The sequence below is a fragment of the Theropithecus gelada genome, chromosome 1 (assembly GCF_003255815.1).
Source record: "Theropithecus gelada isolate Dixy chromosome 1, Tgel_1.0, whole genome shotgun sequence".
In the NCBI taxonomy this organism is placed as follows: Eukaryota; Metazoa; Chordata; class Mammalia; order Primates; family Cercopithecidae; genus Theropithecus; species Theropithecus gelada.
The window spans coordinates 128,743,937-128,759,884 of record NC_037668.1 but is presented as its reverse complement, the minus strand read 5'-3'; the positions used below and the strand labels follow the sequence as shown (position 1 = coordinate 128,759,884).

The 15,948-nt window shown below is 37.4% G+C and overlaps 1 protein-coding gene across 1 annotated transcript in view; it reads right to left on the bottom strand.

Moving 5' to 3' along the window:
- Nucleotides 1-3,823: 3,823 nt before the first annotated feature.
- CDC14A (cell division cycle 14A) overlaps nucleotides 3,824-15,948 on the bottom strand; it is a 171,842-nt gene continuing 159,717 nt past the window's right edge. The window contains exon 16 of the mRNA XM_025365440.1: nucleotides 3,824-5,843. Within this exon, the coding sequence (XP_025221225.1) occupies nucleotides 5,814-5,843 (30 nt within the window). The 3' untranslated portion in view covers nucleotides 3,824-5,813. The remainder of the gene's footprint in view (nucleotides 5,844-15,948) is intronic.

Genomic DNA, 15,948 nt, shown 5'->3' with positions numbered 1-15,948 from the left:
ATGAACTTCTTTGGTAGAAAATGCTTCACACGTGTCACACCTCCCTAATAGGGGAATTAAGTGTGTCCTGTGCGACTCCACTGGGAGAGGACTCGTGGAAGCTGGTGCTCGGCTTCCTCCAGATTTCACCCCATGTGCCTTTTCCCTTTGCTGATTTTGCTTTGTATTTTTTTGACTGTGATAAATCTTAGCTTGTGGGTATAACCATACGTTGGGTCCTGTGAGTCCTTCTTAGCAAATTATCAAAACTGGGAATGCTCTTAGGGGCCCCCAATACACAGGGCTTTGCTAATTAGATAAATAATTAGATCCTGACTTAGTAACTGACTTTCATCTCTCCTCCAGACCAGATGAGTGAACTTTTCCTCTTTTGGTTTACCTTAAAAATTAACCATCCTAACTACTTGTCACTTAAACAGAAATCCTTAATTAAGGATAATTTGCCCCAACAGATTTGACTTTAAAATAGATCAAAGTAAAGTCACAGTTTGTCAGCTTAGTAGATTTTCAAGGTTGCACTCAGCAGTCCCACTTCTTGTCATGACAGGGCAGCCATCTCAGGGCCAGCATCTCTGATTCACCCTCCAGAGCAAAAGAGAGAAAGAGAACTCCGGGGCTGGTGCTCTATGCGGATGTGATACGAGACCGTTTGAGCCCAGGGATTTTGCCACCAGTGTCTCTGCTAACAGATGTTAGCTGTATAGTTCCTGCAGTGTTGTCATTTGACGTGGTGCCTGGCCATTTAGTCGCTGGTCATTGAAGGCACCAAAATGGTAAAATAAGCTACCAGCTGGACCTGAAGCAGCAGGAAAAGTCTAGGATTGGCGGCCATGCTTGTGAAACACATTGGTATGAAAAGTGGAGAAGGGAGAAAGAGGAAGTGAATATTACACAAAACCTCAAATCAGAAAAAGCTAGGCCTACCTTTCCAATCCTGCTGGTCACACTCGGCAGATGCTACATTACTTTACAACCCCAAGCTGCTTGAAAAGCTAACTGGTGACCTCTCTCCAGAGTTGATAAAACTGCCTGGAACATGCTTGTTGAAGGATGGTATCCGATTTATGTTTTTCCATTTAAAACAAAATGTCTCTCTGCCTGTAAGGAACCTAGATTTTAGAAAAATGGCTCCCTCTCCTCCACCGTTTTATTCATTTTTGGGTTTTTCACAAAGACCAGCTCCTTTCTTCCCAAGTCTGTGGGACCCTGTGTCTTCCAAGTTTTATTTAACTTCCCAATATAAAAAAGCATATGTTACACTTACATTAGCTCTAGTAAAGCCCAGTTATATGGTAGGTTGGTAGGAGAGTAGTAGGTAGGTAGATAGATGGATTCTCATAGTAATCTGATCTCTGGTTCCAATTTTGTCCTTCCACATACTCGACATAATTATTTTTGGGGATCTGAATATCAAGAATGGCAGTCTCACTTGGAGATAATCTTTTCTTAAAAATTGAGTAAAGTGAGTGCCAATGAAGAGTCCTGGAATTGCCTAAAAGTGCATGTGTGGCGTAAATGCGCCCAGTCTGGAAAGAAAGGACAGATCTCCTATGATGTCTGAGAGGCCGCTTTACTTCAGCTTCAAGTCTCAGTGTCAGTTGCCTCGAAATTCAATGTCCAAAGCCCCTATTTACTCTCCCTATGGTACACTTGCTTGGTTCTATGAAGCCACTTCAGATCCTTTTGGAAGACAGCCATAATACAAATAAACAAAATACCATTGGCCATCCATATCCATAGGTTCCACATCCATAGATTCAACTGATCAGGGATAAAAAATATTCAGGGGAAAAAAAAATAATTGCATCTCTACTATACTGAACATGTACAGACATTTTTTCTTGTCATTATTCCTTAAACAATATAATAATGATTTAGGTGGCATTACATTGTATTAGACATTATAAGCAATCTAGAGATGACTTAAAGTATACAGGAGGATGTGCATAGGTTATATGCAAATACCACACCGTTATATATAAGGGACATGAACATCCTCTGATTTGGGTATCCACAGAGGTTCTGGAACTAATCCCCCATGGATATGGAGGGATGACTATATATTTGATAGATTACTACCCCCAAATCTGAAGTTTTAATGTAAATATCTGCAGCCAGAGTCATTTCTACAGTTATTACCATGCCCCATTCTTCACTTGCAGTACAACTTCTCAAAAACATGTGGTCAACTTGATTCGAACCAAAGGAGACACCGCCAAGTGGTGATGTGATTTACTTTGATTTTGGTGGCGTGCAGCTTAAAACAAGGCATGGAGAGTGAAAAGGTCAGCTAATTTATGTTTGTCCACTTAAAACCTGTTCCAGATACGTTTCACATTAAAACTAGTCTTTTAACGTAAGTTTCTACTTGTACTTAGCAAAAAAAAGTTTAAAATTCTCGAGAAAAGCTGTTTTTCTCCTTCTTGATATGATTATCATAATTCAATCCATAGAGAGGGAACTGGGTGGGAATATATTAACATTTCAATTCAGCTCAAAATAACTTAATACAATTATTTTCTACTTTCCATTATATGCCATAGTTGTCAACCCTATGCAACCTATGTGTAAATAAAGGAGTTTTCTGCTGTAAATTATATCCTTCTGTAATTGGAATTGTCCCTAATTAATCTTCTGAGGAGACATACAGTGACCAAATTCTTGCTTTGCTAAGTGTTGCAAAGGGGACTCTGCGTTATGACGGTACTTTGGGATTGAGTACAGACTTCTTATGTGACATGAAGCCCATGGAGTCCTGTTCAGCTTATATACTAACAACTGGTTTAATCAGACTCAACATATTAATGGTTTAACATGTCACTGAAGAAAGCATAGAAGTAAAAACAACTTTCAAAATACATTTGTGTATAGTTGGTAAATTCATGTTCCTGCTATATTTGAATCACATAGATAGTTTTCCCAGGTGTGTTTTGAGATTTATAAATCATTTTACATCTAAGGATAAAAAAAGAAACATGTAAACTCAATAGGTGAGAAATCTGTTGAAACCAGCTAATTGATTTGTTTTTTTACTTTCTTTTTCATAAAAACCCAATCTGTACAAAAAGAGATTTCCTTCTTCCCTGTGAAACAGGTTCATTAATTCATAAGAAATCTCCTTCTTTAAGATGTGGTCCTATGAAAACCTTGGTACCCCAATTGTTTCATGCAATGTTGCGGGGACAGCTATTTGCAGATTCCCAATTCCAAATGTAAAACTACCTTCTCATCCACAACCTTTCCTTTGCATTCTTAAAAAAAAAAGAAAGAAATTAAAGGAAAAAAAAACCTCAGAAACATCATAATGCAGAGAGATCCAGTTTACTATATAAAATATCTCCAATAAATAGTGTAGCTTCTTCCTCCCAAGCTGACTTTTCAGGGCATAGATCCAACAGGTATGAGGTTTGTTCCAACTGATTTATTTCTGTAATTTCTTGTTTAAGAAAAATATCATTCTTTTTCAAAAGAAACTGATGACCAATCATACAATAGTCATCAGTAGTCATAAAGAACTAAGCAGGACCCAAAACACTGTTCAGGATCAGTCTTTATTGACAGAAAAAAAAAGAGAAAGCAAGCAAGAACCTAACATTATATGATTTTTGTGAAATTCAAAGTGTAAGGTGTCTGTGAGCTCACTGTCGTGTATTTCAGGCAATGGCCACAACCTAGAAAGTCAATAAAAGATAAACTAAAATCCAGAATAGAGATCTTGAAACACTCAAGGCACCGACCACACTGAACCAAAAATAAAATTATAAAGAGACTTCAGTACACTGAAAACTCAAAAATCCAAATTATAAATGCCAAAGAATAAGTGATTGCATAAAACTTTTATTATTTATTAGCAGTGTATTCTTCTACACTTTAAAATAGAGCAAAATATCTTTTTGAAGATAAACTATTCATAACAAAATACACGTCAAACAATTTTTATTATCAGAGTAGAATTACTTTGCTATATACTTTCTATATTATATACATCCACTTCTTGGTGTGTCTATGTATGCACATGTGTAAAGTAATTTTAAGACATATACATGTACATACATATGACATATATACACACATAATTATGGAAAATTTATAGTAGTCAACTTTACAATCACTTTAATAGCTTCACACAAGTTAGTGTTCACAGAACTAAAACTGTCAACATGATTCCCTCTCCCCTACTTCTCAAATGTCATCTGAATTACTTTTTATAACTTGAAAAAAATAGTCATCTTCCTATACAATTAACCAATTTTTTACAATAACTCATAATAAAATATTTTACTTTTTCAACTTTAGAAAAGATACATAATTCCACTTATTTTAGTTTTTGATTCCTAAATCATACAATTCATTTTTTTATCAGTTGAGTGTAATTTTTGGTACTGCAGTTACTGAAGGTTAATTTAACAAACCTGAGTCAAACATTCATTCAAATGCCTTTTTAAAAAACATAAAACATGAACAAGATGTTTTGATGAAGCATAATATAATAGACTCAAGGTACCCCCCCCAATAAATACATTATAAATAACTCAATGGTTGGGAGTAAATAGCACTTCATATGAATCCATTTCACTAGCACTTTCAGTGTCGAAGCAGTCCATTCTTAAGCAGCCTGGAAGGATATCAGGATGTAAGGCTCCTCGATTCCTCATAGAAATGAAACCTACGGGTTTCTGAAGACCTAAATATCAGATCATACTTACATGAAAGGGCTGTGAGTACCTATAAGAGTCCTTTCATTTTCATATTAGGTTCCAGATATGCTAGCGTGTGCAGCAGGGGGTTGTACCCTGTTTTAAAAATATCTCCTTTAATACAGAGAACTACTTAGCAGCATCTTTTTCAGTTTTTTCTCTCCATTGATTTAAAACTGATGTCAAACCATGTGTGATTACAGGCAACAACAACCTCGTACCCAAAGCAGGATATTCTAATTGGGTTAAGAACTCTTTTGAAAGAAGGAAGGAAAGAAAAACATTTGGAATATTGAGTCACTTCATAAAGAAAAACCATGAAACCATGCTCTCAGAAGACATATTCAGTGAATTCTGATCTTCCACTGCATGCTAAGTTTTTTAAAGCCCCCCAGGATGCAAAACTAACTCAAATTGGCTCAGCAACAAAAACAATGGGAAAGGGAATTGTCCTAAATAAGTCATCCCATGCCATTATACTCTTGGTAGAGATAAACTTGGATAAACTCAGTGTAATTAAACTGACTTCCCAAAAGAATGAACTGATCTGCTGTATTTATAGTGGGAGCATAAAAATCACTTTCTAAAAACTTTCTCCCTTACTTCTTCTTAATAAGAAGGAATTCTTTATTCATTAGAGACAAAACCATACTAAAACTAAATAGACTTAAAATACAAATTTTTGGTAGCAAACAGCAGGAAAATCTAAATCAAAATATAGTCTTGTTTTTACATAATTTTATATATTTATAAATTTATCAAAATAGTCTTTTAAAGTTCACAATACATATATAATGTAACACTGTACATGTAAATATAATAAATGTATTACCAAAATACATTAAAAATAACCCTTCAAAATACCAAATTCAACATTAAAACTGTCTTTAAAAGTATGGAAATCTCCATAAACATAGTTTCAGTGCATTTATAGTAGTCATTAACCAGTTTTCTGTTTTCAGGTCTCTTGAAGGTGTTATCTTAGTGCTCTCTTTAATTTAAGGTAAGAAGGCAGAGATATTCTTCCAGCAAGAAGTTGCTTTCCCTCTCCACTGCTCGTCCAGATGAAGAAATTGTGTCTAAGAGAGGAACGGCTTTCACTGGAGTGGCAAGGCCTTAGTAATGAACATATTCAGACTGAAGGGACTGTGCAGGGAGAGACATAAACTGAGGTTAAATTCCATCACATGTAAAACTTCTAGCAAGTCATGCAGCTTCTCCCTTCCACACAAGGCAGCTTAGGTCTATTACACCAAAGATCAATGAAATAAACTAAGCCAAAATAGAAACAAAAAGACGGGAGACACAAAGCATTAGCTAAGTAACAATGAGATACTCAATTATGCAAAGTGATTGTAAGAAAACTTCATATTTTAAAAGGTTTACTAATTTATTTATAGTGACTAAAAATTAAGTTTTAATTTAAAAATTGGTAGGTAGCCTAAACTCATCTCTAAGCATTTCTGCAATTAGTGAGTTTTACTTAAAAATATTAAAAGATACTTTTAACTAATTAAAGATTACTAGAATATACTTTGAGATGATTTATCCTTAAATTTAATTTACTACATATCAATGTCAATGGCATGCTTCTAACGCAGAATTAGCAGCATTTAAATAAATTCCTTAAGAATGCTTGAATTTATAAATATCTTACAAATCCTTTTTGGGGATTTTTTGGGGACACGAAGTACTACCATTTGATTTGAAAGATCATTTGATTTGAAAGATCAGATTTGAAATCTGATCTTAAGACCCAAAAACATTTATACAGAAGAGTCTTCCTGTCAGAATTTAATAAACAATAGGCAATTTTCAAGTAAACAATACAAGACACCATATTAGATACTAACATGTAAAAAGAGCATGATTGGGATATGTAATCAGAATGCCTGGGACAACAGACATAAAACAGGAAAAGATAAAGAGAGTTACAGAAAGTTTGCCAAATAGTTATTTTTTTTTTAGCAGGAAACAGTGGTTAGAAAAAGGAACATAAACCAATCTAAACATTAACAAATTTTTTGCTCAATTCTTCCAATTAAATGCCTGAGGACAACAAAGTTTACTTGATTTTCTAGTAAATGCCCTTTTCTCCCACCCGATAATTATTTCTCAAATTAGTCTGTAACATTTTATTAACAGGTCTAGTCAATTATAAGACGGGTTCATTTTGGTGATGATATAGGTTATCAATAAAAAAGAATCTGTCCATTTTCCAAAGAACTTACAAAAGGATTCAAGGTATTTTTTCTCAGCTTCAAAACCGCAGTGAATTTTACACCCTATGAACAGCCATTTCCTGAGTAAGTCCCTATTAACACAGTGTGTCAAAAAGTTACGGTCCCTGACCGCAAAGGGCGAAAGCCACAATATCATAACAGACGTGAAATGAAAAGACAGCGGTGTCAACATTAAATAGTAATACATGTAGTGTAACATTAACATTGTGCACCAAGGAAGGCTTAGGTGAGAGGTAGTAAGGGAAATGGGTGGTTCTCAAGGCTGCCAGTTTCAAGAGCTGTAGGAAAAATGGAAAAGGTTTGGCTATTAACTTTCTTGTATGTGGTTCATGCAAATACTTCAAAACAGGAGCGAGATTATCAAGAATCAGAGCACTATACTATAAATATACCTGAACCCACAGTGGGAATAAAAGAGGTAAGACCCTGAGGAAGTCCAGTGAAATTGGTCAAAAGCCTTGAAGCTCATATGCATTCCACTTGAGGGACACCAGCTACCACGCGCGCAATTAGAGCATAAAAAATTTTTCTACCTGCTTTTTCTTGGTTTCTTCTAAGTCTGGCAAGCAGTCAGAGGGGAGAGCCAGTTAAGTCCCCCAGCTATAAGAATGCCACAAAGGTATGTTTTGTGTGTGTGTGTGTGTCTGTGTGTCTGTGTGTGTGTGTGTAGCTCAGCTAGTGCTTTTTTGAGAATATTTAACTTTTACTTTTGTTCCAGTTAGTAAAGTTGTGCACGTTGTCACTAACAGAAATTAGAAAACTCTTCATATTACATATAACTTAGAACGAAGTTGTTATTGCAAGCTCCATCAATTATCAATAAACAGAGATGTAGCAAATAAACATTAGACAAGCGACCTTTGTTAAGCCAACTTTTTTACAGGGTGAAGTATTTCATATGCACCTCAATAAAGAGGGGGCAAATATGTATATGTGCATATATTTCATATATTTATATATATAAACACACCCATATCTATTCATTTATTTATTTACTTATTTAATGAATCATGGTACCCAGTGAACTGGAAAACAGAAGTAGTCTAGAACATTTTAAAGATTTCTATTATGCACATGGAGAATATATTCATTAGTCTTCTGGCCAAAGCCTTTACTTTCACACAGAGCTCACAAGCCCTGGCTGGTGTTTCATCTGGCCTCAGATACAGTTCACCACAAGCCCCACTATTTCCTTTTCCAAACCCTTAATTTGCTCTCTTATGTTGCCTAACTGGCCGTGCAGCCCTCTGCAAACAAATGATGACACCATTTGGCAGACGAATGGACCTTCTGTCCCACCAGTTCAATTCATTAGACAAATAATTACAGAACCATCAGTTGTATCTATTAAGCACTAGGGGATAAAAATATAATACCAAAGTCCTCAAAACAAAACATGTTCCATGGTTTCTTTATATGGCATAAAGGAAAGGGAAATAAAAGATCAGTAAAAAGGGTTTAGCAAATTATTCTGACATCAGTATTTTGTAACAAATTAACTTCCTTTCATTTTCAATCTAAAAAAAAAATCTTAATAGAAATGCACTAAGAGGGCCTGGCATAGTGGCTCACATCTGTAATTCCAACACTTTGGGAGGCTGAGGCCGGTGGATCATCTGAGGTCAGGAGTTCAAGGCCAGCCTGGCCAACATGGCGAAACCCCGTCTCCACTAAAAATACAAAAGATTAGTAGGGTATGGTGGCACATTCCTGTAATCCCAGCTACTCAGGAGGCTGAGGCAGGAGAATCACTTGAACCCGGGAGGTGGAAGCTACAGTGAGCTCAAATCACGCCATTGCTTTCCAGCCTGGGTGACAGAGCGAAACTCCGTCTCAAAAAAAAAAAAAGAAATGCACTGAGGGGAGAAGAGAATTGTTCAAGTCTCCAAGATTATTCACTTAACAAAAGCATAACTAACACCGTGAGACCTTTCTATTCAGGGAGCAACAGTGTTGGATGACAGGAATATTTAAACTTCAAGTATCACATGGTTATCCTATGGGGTTGTGCTGAAGGTCTCCCTGGGTCATTTGTAGTCAGCCACGGTTGAGGAAACCTCAAGGAAAAACACAAGTACTCTCCATTTGAAATCTTAGGTGGGATAGATAGATAAGCCATATGAGTGCCTGGTTTGACCTAATACACATCGTAAAAAAGCATAACTTCATGCTTTTTTTTGTAGTCACAGGTAGGACTAACAAACTACAATGTTTTCCAAATGTCCATGTATTGTAAAATTCCTAATATCCCAGAAAAGACAATAGCCAGTCACTAGCATTTTTAATTTTTATAGTGAAATTACATGTTATAGTAAAATTGCATTTGCATTTTGAATTCCATGAAAAATATTATTGCTATTGGTTTTATTATTCAAAAATAGATTAAATACAACTATCTGAAGTTCCTAACAAATTAGATATATTACTTGACACGTCAATTATTCTGAGCTAGATATTTGAGTACTTTCTATATGCTAAGGACAGTTCTAAACAGCTTATACATATTCATATATTAAATGTTTGAGACAACCCACTTTACAGATGAGGAAACTGAGGCACAAAGCAGTAATTAGCCCCAATTCATGTAATTAAGAATTGGTGGAGCTGGAATTTGAACCCTAGCAGTCTGACTCTAAAGCTCAAACCCTTAGCTACCATAATGTCTCAAGACAGCCAGCATTTGTCTTGTGATCACTACATATTCAATCCAACATTCTCTATCACCGTAACAGAGACAAATAATGACCTTAGGCAAGTTGTGATTCTGAGTGAATTTTTAAAAATTATTAAAAAATATTTGTTGCATTAAAAGATAAATACATTTTTGGATGATTTTCATCAGGCCTGAATTCAAAGAATTTTCAGGAATATTCTAAATTTAAAAGAAATTTTCATTATAAGAACATCCATGCTTAAGTATTATGATTGATTAAAGTTTTAATTCTGCTTGGCCAATGTTTTTTGTTGTTATGATAATGAATTAAGGAATCTGAAATACAAAACAAATTATAACAATGACAATGAAGATGGTTATAAAGAAAGCGAAACCTGAAGTATAAATATTATGTTAGAAGTTAGCCCGTGTTTATATAACCAAGAGATTTTAATTTCTCAAATATAATATTCAAGCTCATATAATTAGTAAGTTCAACAGAGTTATAGTGAGTTAGGACCAAATCAAGTTTATATGAATATGTGGTATTCTTATTGTATGAATACCATAAAATTAATAATGTAGCAATATTCAACCTGAAAAATAAGGATAAAATTGCCTTACATTTGCAGCCCCCAAAATTTTTATGTCAAAATATAAGCTTCCATCAAGAAGTCTTGTTCCCTGAAAGCAGTAAGATTTGACATAAAACAAAGTGTTAGGTAAGGAGATCAAGACAATTTGTTCTGTTCTGGAAATCTGCTACTAATCTGTTTTGGCAGATGTAGGTAGTAACTTTAAAATTTTAGCTATTCTGGAGGTGTTTCTTTTTTAAACAGCCCAGTTACCTAATCATGGTAGGAAAATGTCTAATAATTATAGATATAAATATTGTACAGATGGTTAATAAATAAAACATGTTAGCTATCAAAAACAGCAAATTATAAAGAATAATGAAAGATTAAGGTCCTTGACAGAAATGAATGTAACCATGTCTTAATGTTCAAATAACTTGAACCAAAGGATCCAATGGCCTGGAACATTAGCATCCTACTGAGGTCAAAATCCTGATTCGAAATGTTCATGGACTTTTTGCCACACTGATATTTTCTTTCCTACATTTTCCCAAGTCCTTTAAGGAATAAAAAATAGTGTACTAGTTATCCCTGGTTTAAGTTATAACCACAGAGGCAAAAAGCACCTAAAATAAAAATGGTTTGTTTTAATGGGATTGAAATTAAAGGAAAAAATACATGCTTGGCAACATGGTATTTTATACATAACTATAGTGTTTTAAGTTTTAATGAACAAATACAACAATGGGAAAAAATAAATACACCTATAACTGCCTCTGTACTCCTATGTCTCTTTATGCCTTTGTAACAGTGTTTTCAGTTTTTGTATTGCTTATAAATTAACAAAGAAAATGTGATGTGTGCATTGATACTTATTTCCATAACTGTGGTTTCACAATACTGAAAGTACTTTTTGTTTTTTTATTTCAATAGGTTTTGAGGTACAGGTGGTTTTTGGCTACATGGATGAATTGTATAGTGGTGAAGTCTGCGATTTCAGTGCACCTGTCACGCAAGTAGTATATATTGTACCCAATATGTACAATACTGAAAGAATTTGCCTCTGTTAACATGATGCATATTTCCTCCAATAACACTAGATAAAATGTAGCTGGGTATGGTTTTATTGGCATCATATTAAGATAAAAAGACTAAGGTTTGTGATAAAATCAGGTTCAAAAGGCGTGTGTACATTTTCCCATAGTGTTCTCTGTGCATTTCAGGGACTTCAAGACTTAACAAGCTAATTTGGGTTCATTATAATGCTATATAAAATAGTCTTTCACCTTCCTACATGATTTTTAATAGATTCTTTTTTCTGGAGAAATTTAATATATGCTTTTCAACAATCACAAAGAGCTCGATTGTTAGATGACAGATTGTTGACACCCAGCTTGACTCAGCCAACCATTACATGAGTGTTTTCAGTTCATCTGAACACCAAAATTATATTGATGCAAACTCAGTTAAAATTTATTTTCTCTTATTTTAGTGTAAAGCCACATTTCTAGAAAAAAAAATACACAACCCCAGAATACCGTATATTAAAGCTAAAGGTGGAAACTTGTTTGTTAGTTCTTCATACGCTAACAGTGAGACCCAGGCTCCTAAGCACTTTAACATTCACAAACCCAGATACATTAACCGACTTTTAGTTCAATAAATATTTATTAGGCACTTAATACTGTACTATGGAACCTCAGGAAACAAACATGTTTCAGAGAAGCTTAAAGGAAAGCAGAGGAGAGAGAGAATCATGTATAACTGACTATAATATGAGAGTGTCAGCACTCCTAGGAGAGCCGAAACAGGAAGAGCCATTCTGTTTAGATGGGTCGCAAATGCTTATCAAAAAGATAACTACTGAGCCAGGTTAAGAAATATAAAACCGGCCGGGCGCGGTGGCTCACGCCTGTAATCCCAGCACTTTGGGAGGCCGAGGCGGGCGGATCACAAGGTCAGGAGATCGAGACCACGGTGAAACCTCGTCTCTACTAAAAATACAAAAAAATTAGCCGGGCGCGGTTGTGGGCGCCTGTAGTCCCAGCTACTCGGGAGGTTGAGGCAGGAGAATGGCGGGAACCCGGGAGGCAGAGCTTGCAGTGAGCTGAGATCCGGCCACTGCACTCCAGCCTGGGCGACAGAGCGAGACTCCGTCTCAAAAAAAAAAAAAAAAGAAATATAAAACCAAGCAGAGAAAGAAGGGAAAGAAGAGTAGACTGCAAGTGCTAAGGTTCAGGCTCAAGGCAGGTCATGGCACTCTTGCAAAATGCAGGTCAGATGCCAGGTAGAGCTCCAGGAGAGGAGGTTGGCAGGGAGGCACACAGCCCGACAGGGAAGAACCCTGAATGCCAAGCCAGGGGAGCCACACTTGACCCAGTAGGCAGAGTGGAGCCACTGAATGAAGCCAAACATGAGAAGGATTTGATTAGCTCTGTGTCTCCGAAATTTAACACTGACAACAGTATAGAGGAGAGATTAAAGGCAAGAGACAGGAAGACAGAAAGGGCTATGCAATAGTTCATGAAGACCCCAATTAGGGCAGCAGTGGTAAGGATGGAGGGACAGAGAGGCATTTTAGAGGGACTTGATAGGACTTAGTAACTGGTGTGACAGAGGGAAAGGCAGGTAGAAGTAGTGTCAACGATGGCTCCAAATGTCTAGCTTGGATGACTAGATGAACAAAGATGAGATGATTTGGCTAGGAAACCAAAGAGGAGCTGGCAGTAGAAGGAACCTGTACTCTCTCCATCCCAGGTAACACCCAGAGGAAGCTGGGAGTGTAGATCCAATGCTCAGGAGGTTACCCAAAGAGAAAGAGTCAATGTAAGGACAATTATTAAGGGGCAGGCTTAGGAGAAGAAGGACTAACAGCAGCCCATCAGATCTGGCCTTGAAGAAGTTGGCAGTAATCTGTGGGAGAGACTTTCACCAGAATGAGGGGCCACCTCCCAGCTACAGAGCGGAGGAGTACCAAAGAGACAAGGGAGGGGGCAGTGCAGGCTTCTCTTTCCCCAAGTTTGGCCATAAAGGAGAAACTGTGAGAGGAAGACAGGACGGAGGGAAGACTCCTCCCCAGCCCCCACCAGCCTACCAACTTGGATGTGCACATTTGCAGGTGAGGAGACCTGCAAACGGAGGGGAAGAAGCTGATGATATAAAAGGGGAAGGAAGTGGTTAGGGCAACTTCATGGAAGAGTCTGGAAAGAACAGCACAGGTAGGTAGAGTTATCATTGGAAAACAGTAGGGTTTCTTTGGATTTAAAAGGGAAGGAAGAAATGGATGAGTCCAGATGCAGATAAACTTTGAGATAGAGAAGAGGCAAGTTAGAGGAAATTACTTCTGATAAATTCTATGTTCTTAGCAGATTTCAAAGCAGGGTCAAAGGGGTTGTGTTGGTGAAAAATGCTAAAAAGTTTTGGAACAGCCAGGTGGGGAAGAGAAAAAGAGCCAAAAAGGGATAAGACAACTAATTAGGAGCACTGAAGGGCTGGGTAGGTTAGAAACACATTTGAGATGGAGCCAATTGGCAAAGTTACGGGATTTTCTCCAACAGTGCTCACAGGAGAGAGATGAGGAACAGACACAACAGATGGTTGAATTGATCTAATTTTGGAGGCTGGTAATCAAGTGGTTACAGAATGTCCAAGTAGAAGTGAGAATGTTGGAAAAAGGAAGCAAAAATGACTATGCAGGCTACAGAAGGAAAGAGGTGAACTGAGATGGCTGGGGAAACAGGCAGGGTCAGAAAGAGGTCATGGAGCAGAGTTAGGAGGAGGGGAAAATGTTTACAGGAGGCTGGCAGGATTCAAGATGTCAGAAGCAATGTGCTAAGCAATAAGAAGGTTTACTCAACGAATTTTCAAGTGAACAAAGATAAAGATAACTGAAGTTAAGAAAGTTTAAAATAAGATCACTGTGACACCTTGGGCAAGTTATTGCCACTCTGAGTCTTGATTTCACCATCTGTAAATAGCAGGTTAAATAAGTAAGAGAATGGATATAAAGTGCCTAATACCATGTCAGGCACATAGAAGGTATTCAAGAAACAGTGGATGATGATAATGATTAGAAAAATGTTACAGTTGTCCAGAATGTTGGCAGTGCCTAGGCAGCTAAAAAGTGAAAGCAAAAGTCTTCCAGGGATGAAGGAAGGTAATAACAGTGATGAGGACAAAAAGATATGAGTATCCTTGGATGATGTTTGCAAAAGGCAGAAGAGCATGGAAACGAGGTTCCTAATAGGAATTGGGAACACGGCCTTTCCCCTCTTAACCATAAATATTTAGGAGCTGCCAGAGAGTAAGTAATGTGTACTTAAAGAGTAAATAAAGGAAAATGAGATAGAATGGGTCAATCTTATTTTGCTCACTTTCAAATGGAGACTTCTTGATTTTCTCTTACAGTCTACTGCTTTTTCATAACAGAAGGCTGAAGGACTCACAACAGTCTGCCCAAGAGAGAAAAATATATATTTCTAAACTGATAAAAACGGTTCTCTCCCACATATATCAACCTTTGAGTTGGTTAGACATTCACTATCAAGGAGAGCCTGTGTCATTTACCAAAGGTTTCTGTTATGGGCAAATCCAATGACTTTACAGGTAATGTGCACGTGGTGTCTGTGCTTGTTTGCACATGCATGCACATCCACATGTATGCGTATGTGTGTGTAAGAGGGAGTTGCAATAAAAATATGCCTTTCTAAGTTAAAGATCTGACACACACGTGCGCACACAGTAAAATTCAAATTTTTGGAAGAAACAGATGACCTACATAATATTAGAAAAGGTGCAAGTATGGACTGAGTACACCCACAATCAAACAGGTAAGCATAGCTCAATGCCAGATGCTTCAGAGATAACAAAAATAAAAGACATTTTCTAACCTCAATCAAGGAATTCAGTGGGGATTCAAGGCCCACATCCACAAGATAGGTGACTCTCAGTACGAAAGAGGGATGAGGAAGGCCAATAACCAATACAAACAGAAAGACTTCAAAAAACGTCAGGATTGCCATGGTCTGGTGAGGTTAAGGAAGGCTTCACAGAGGAGGAGGTTGGACTTAGGCCAACTCCTGATGGAAAGGAGGTGAGAAGCAAAGGGAGGGAGGACGGGAGACCAAGTTGGGGACCTAACATGTAAGAAAAACACAGAGGTAGGAAGAGCCGCACACATTCCAGGACGTAAGAAACTGCCTGGTAGAAGCAGAAGGTTCATGCTCAGGAGTGGAGGGAAATGAGTTTGGAAAGCTGGTTGGGGAAAGCTGAAAAAGGCACTGAACAGCAAGCTGCAGAGACTGGACCTACTTAATGTCAAGATGGTACACTCCAAACTACCCTCTGTATGCATGTATTAAATATTTTTAAAGATGAAGAAGAAATAAAGGGCACAGCAGAAATTAAAAAGCAAGATCAACACCTTTGTGGCCCAGAAACAATCAAGACAGTGGTAGGACTCTGGCTACACAGCTGGAAGCCTGCAGAGGTGGCTAGGTGTTCCATTCATGTGGGTACATAGGTGAAAAGCCCCTGGCCTGAAATCAGGGGTGGAGTCAGGCTCTCCCACATGGGGAAGGAGGCTGAGAGAAATTGGGACCATTGCTCTCGGGCCAGGGCTAAGGTGGAGCCACATCCCTGCCTGAGAAGCAAGCCTGGGAGGAGCTCACCAAGAGATGGAAGCCTGGGTCATTAAGGTCTCTTTCTAAACCCAACCCAAAGGCCTAGATGATCAGGTAGAGCCAACAGGAAGGTCAGCAGATGAGGAGTGAAAAACAGAG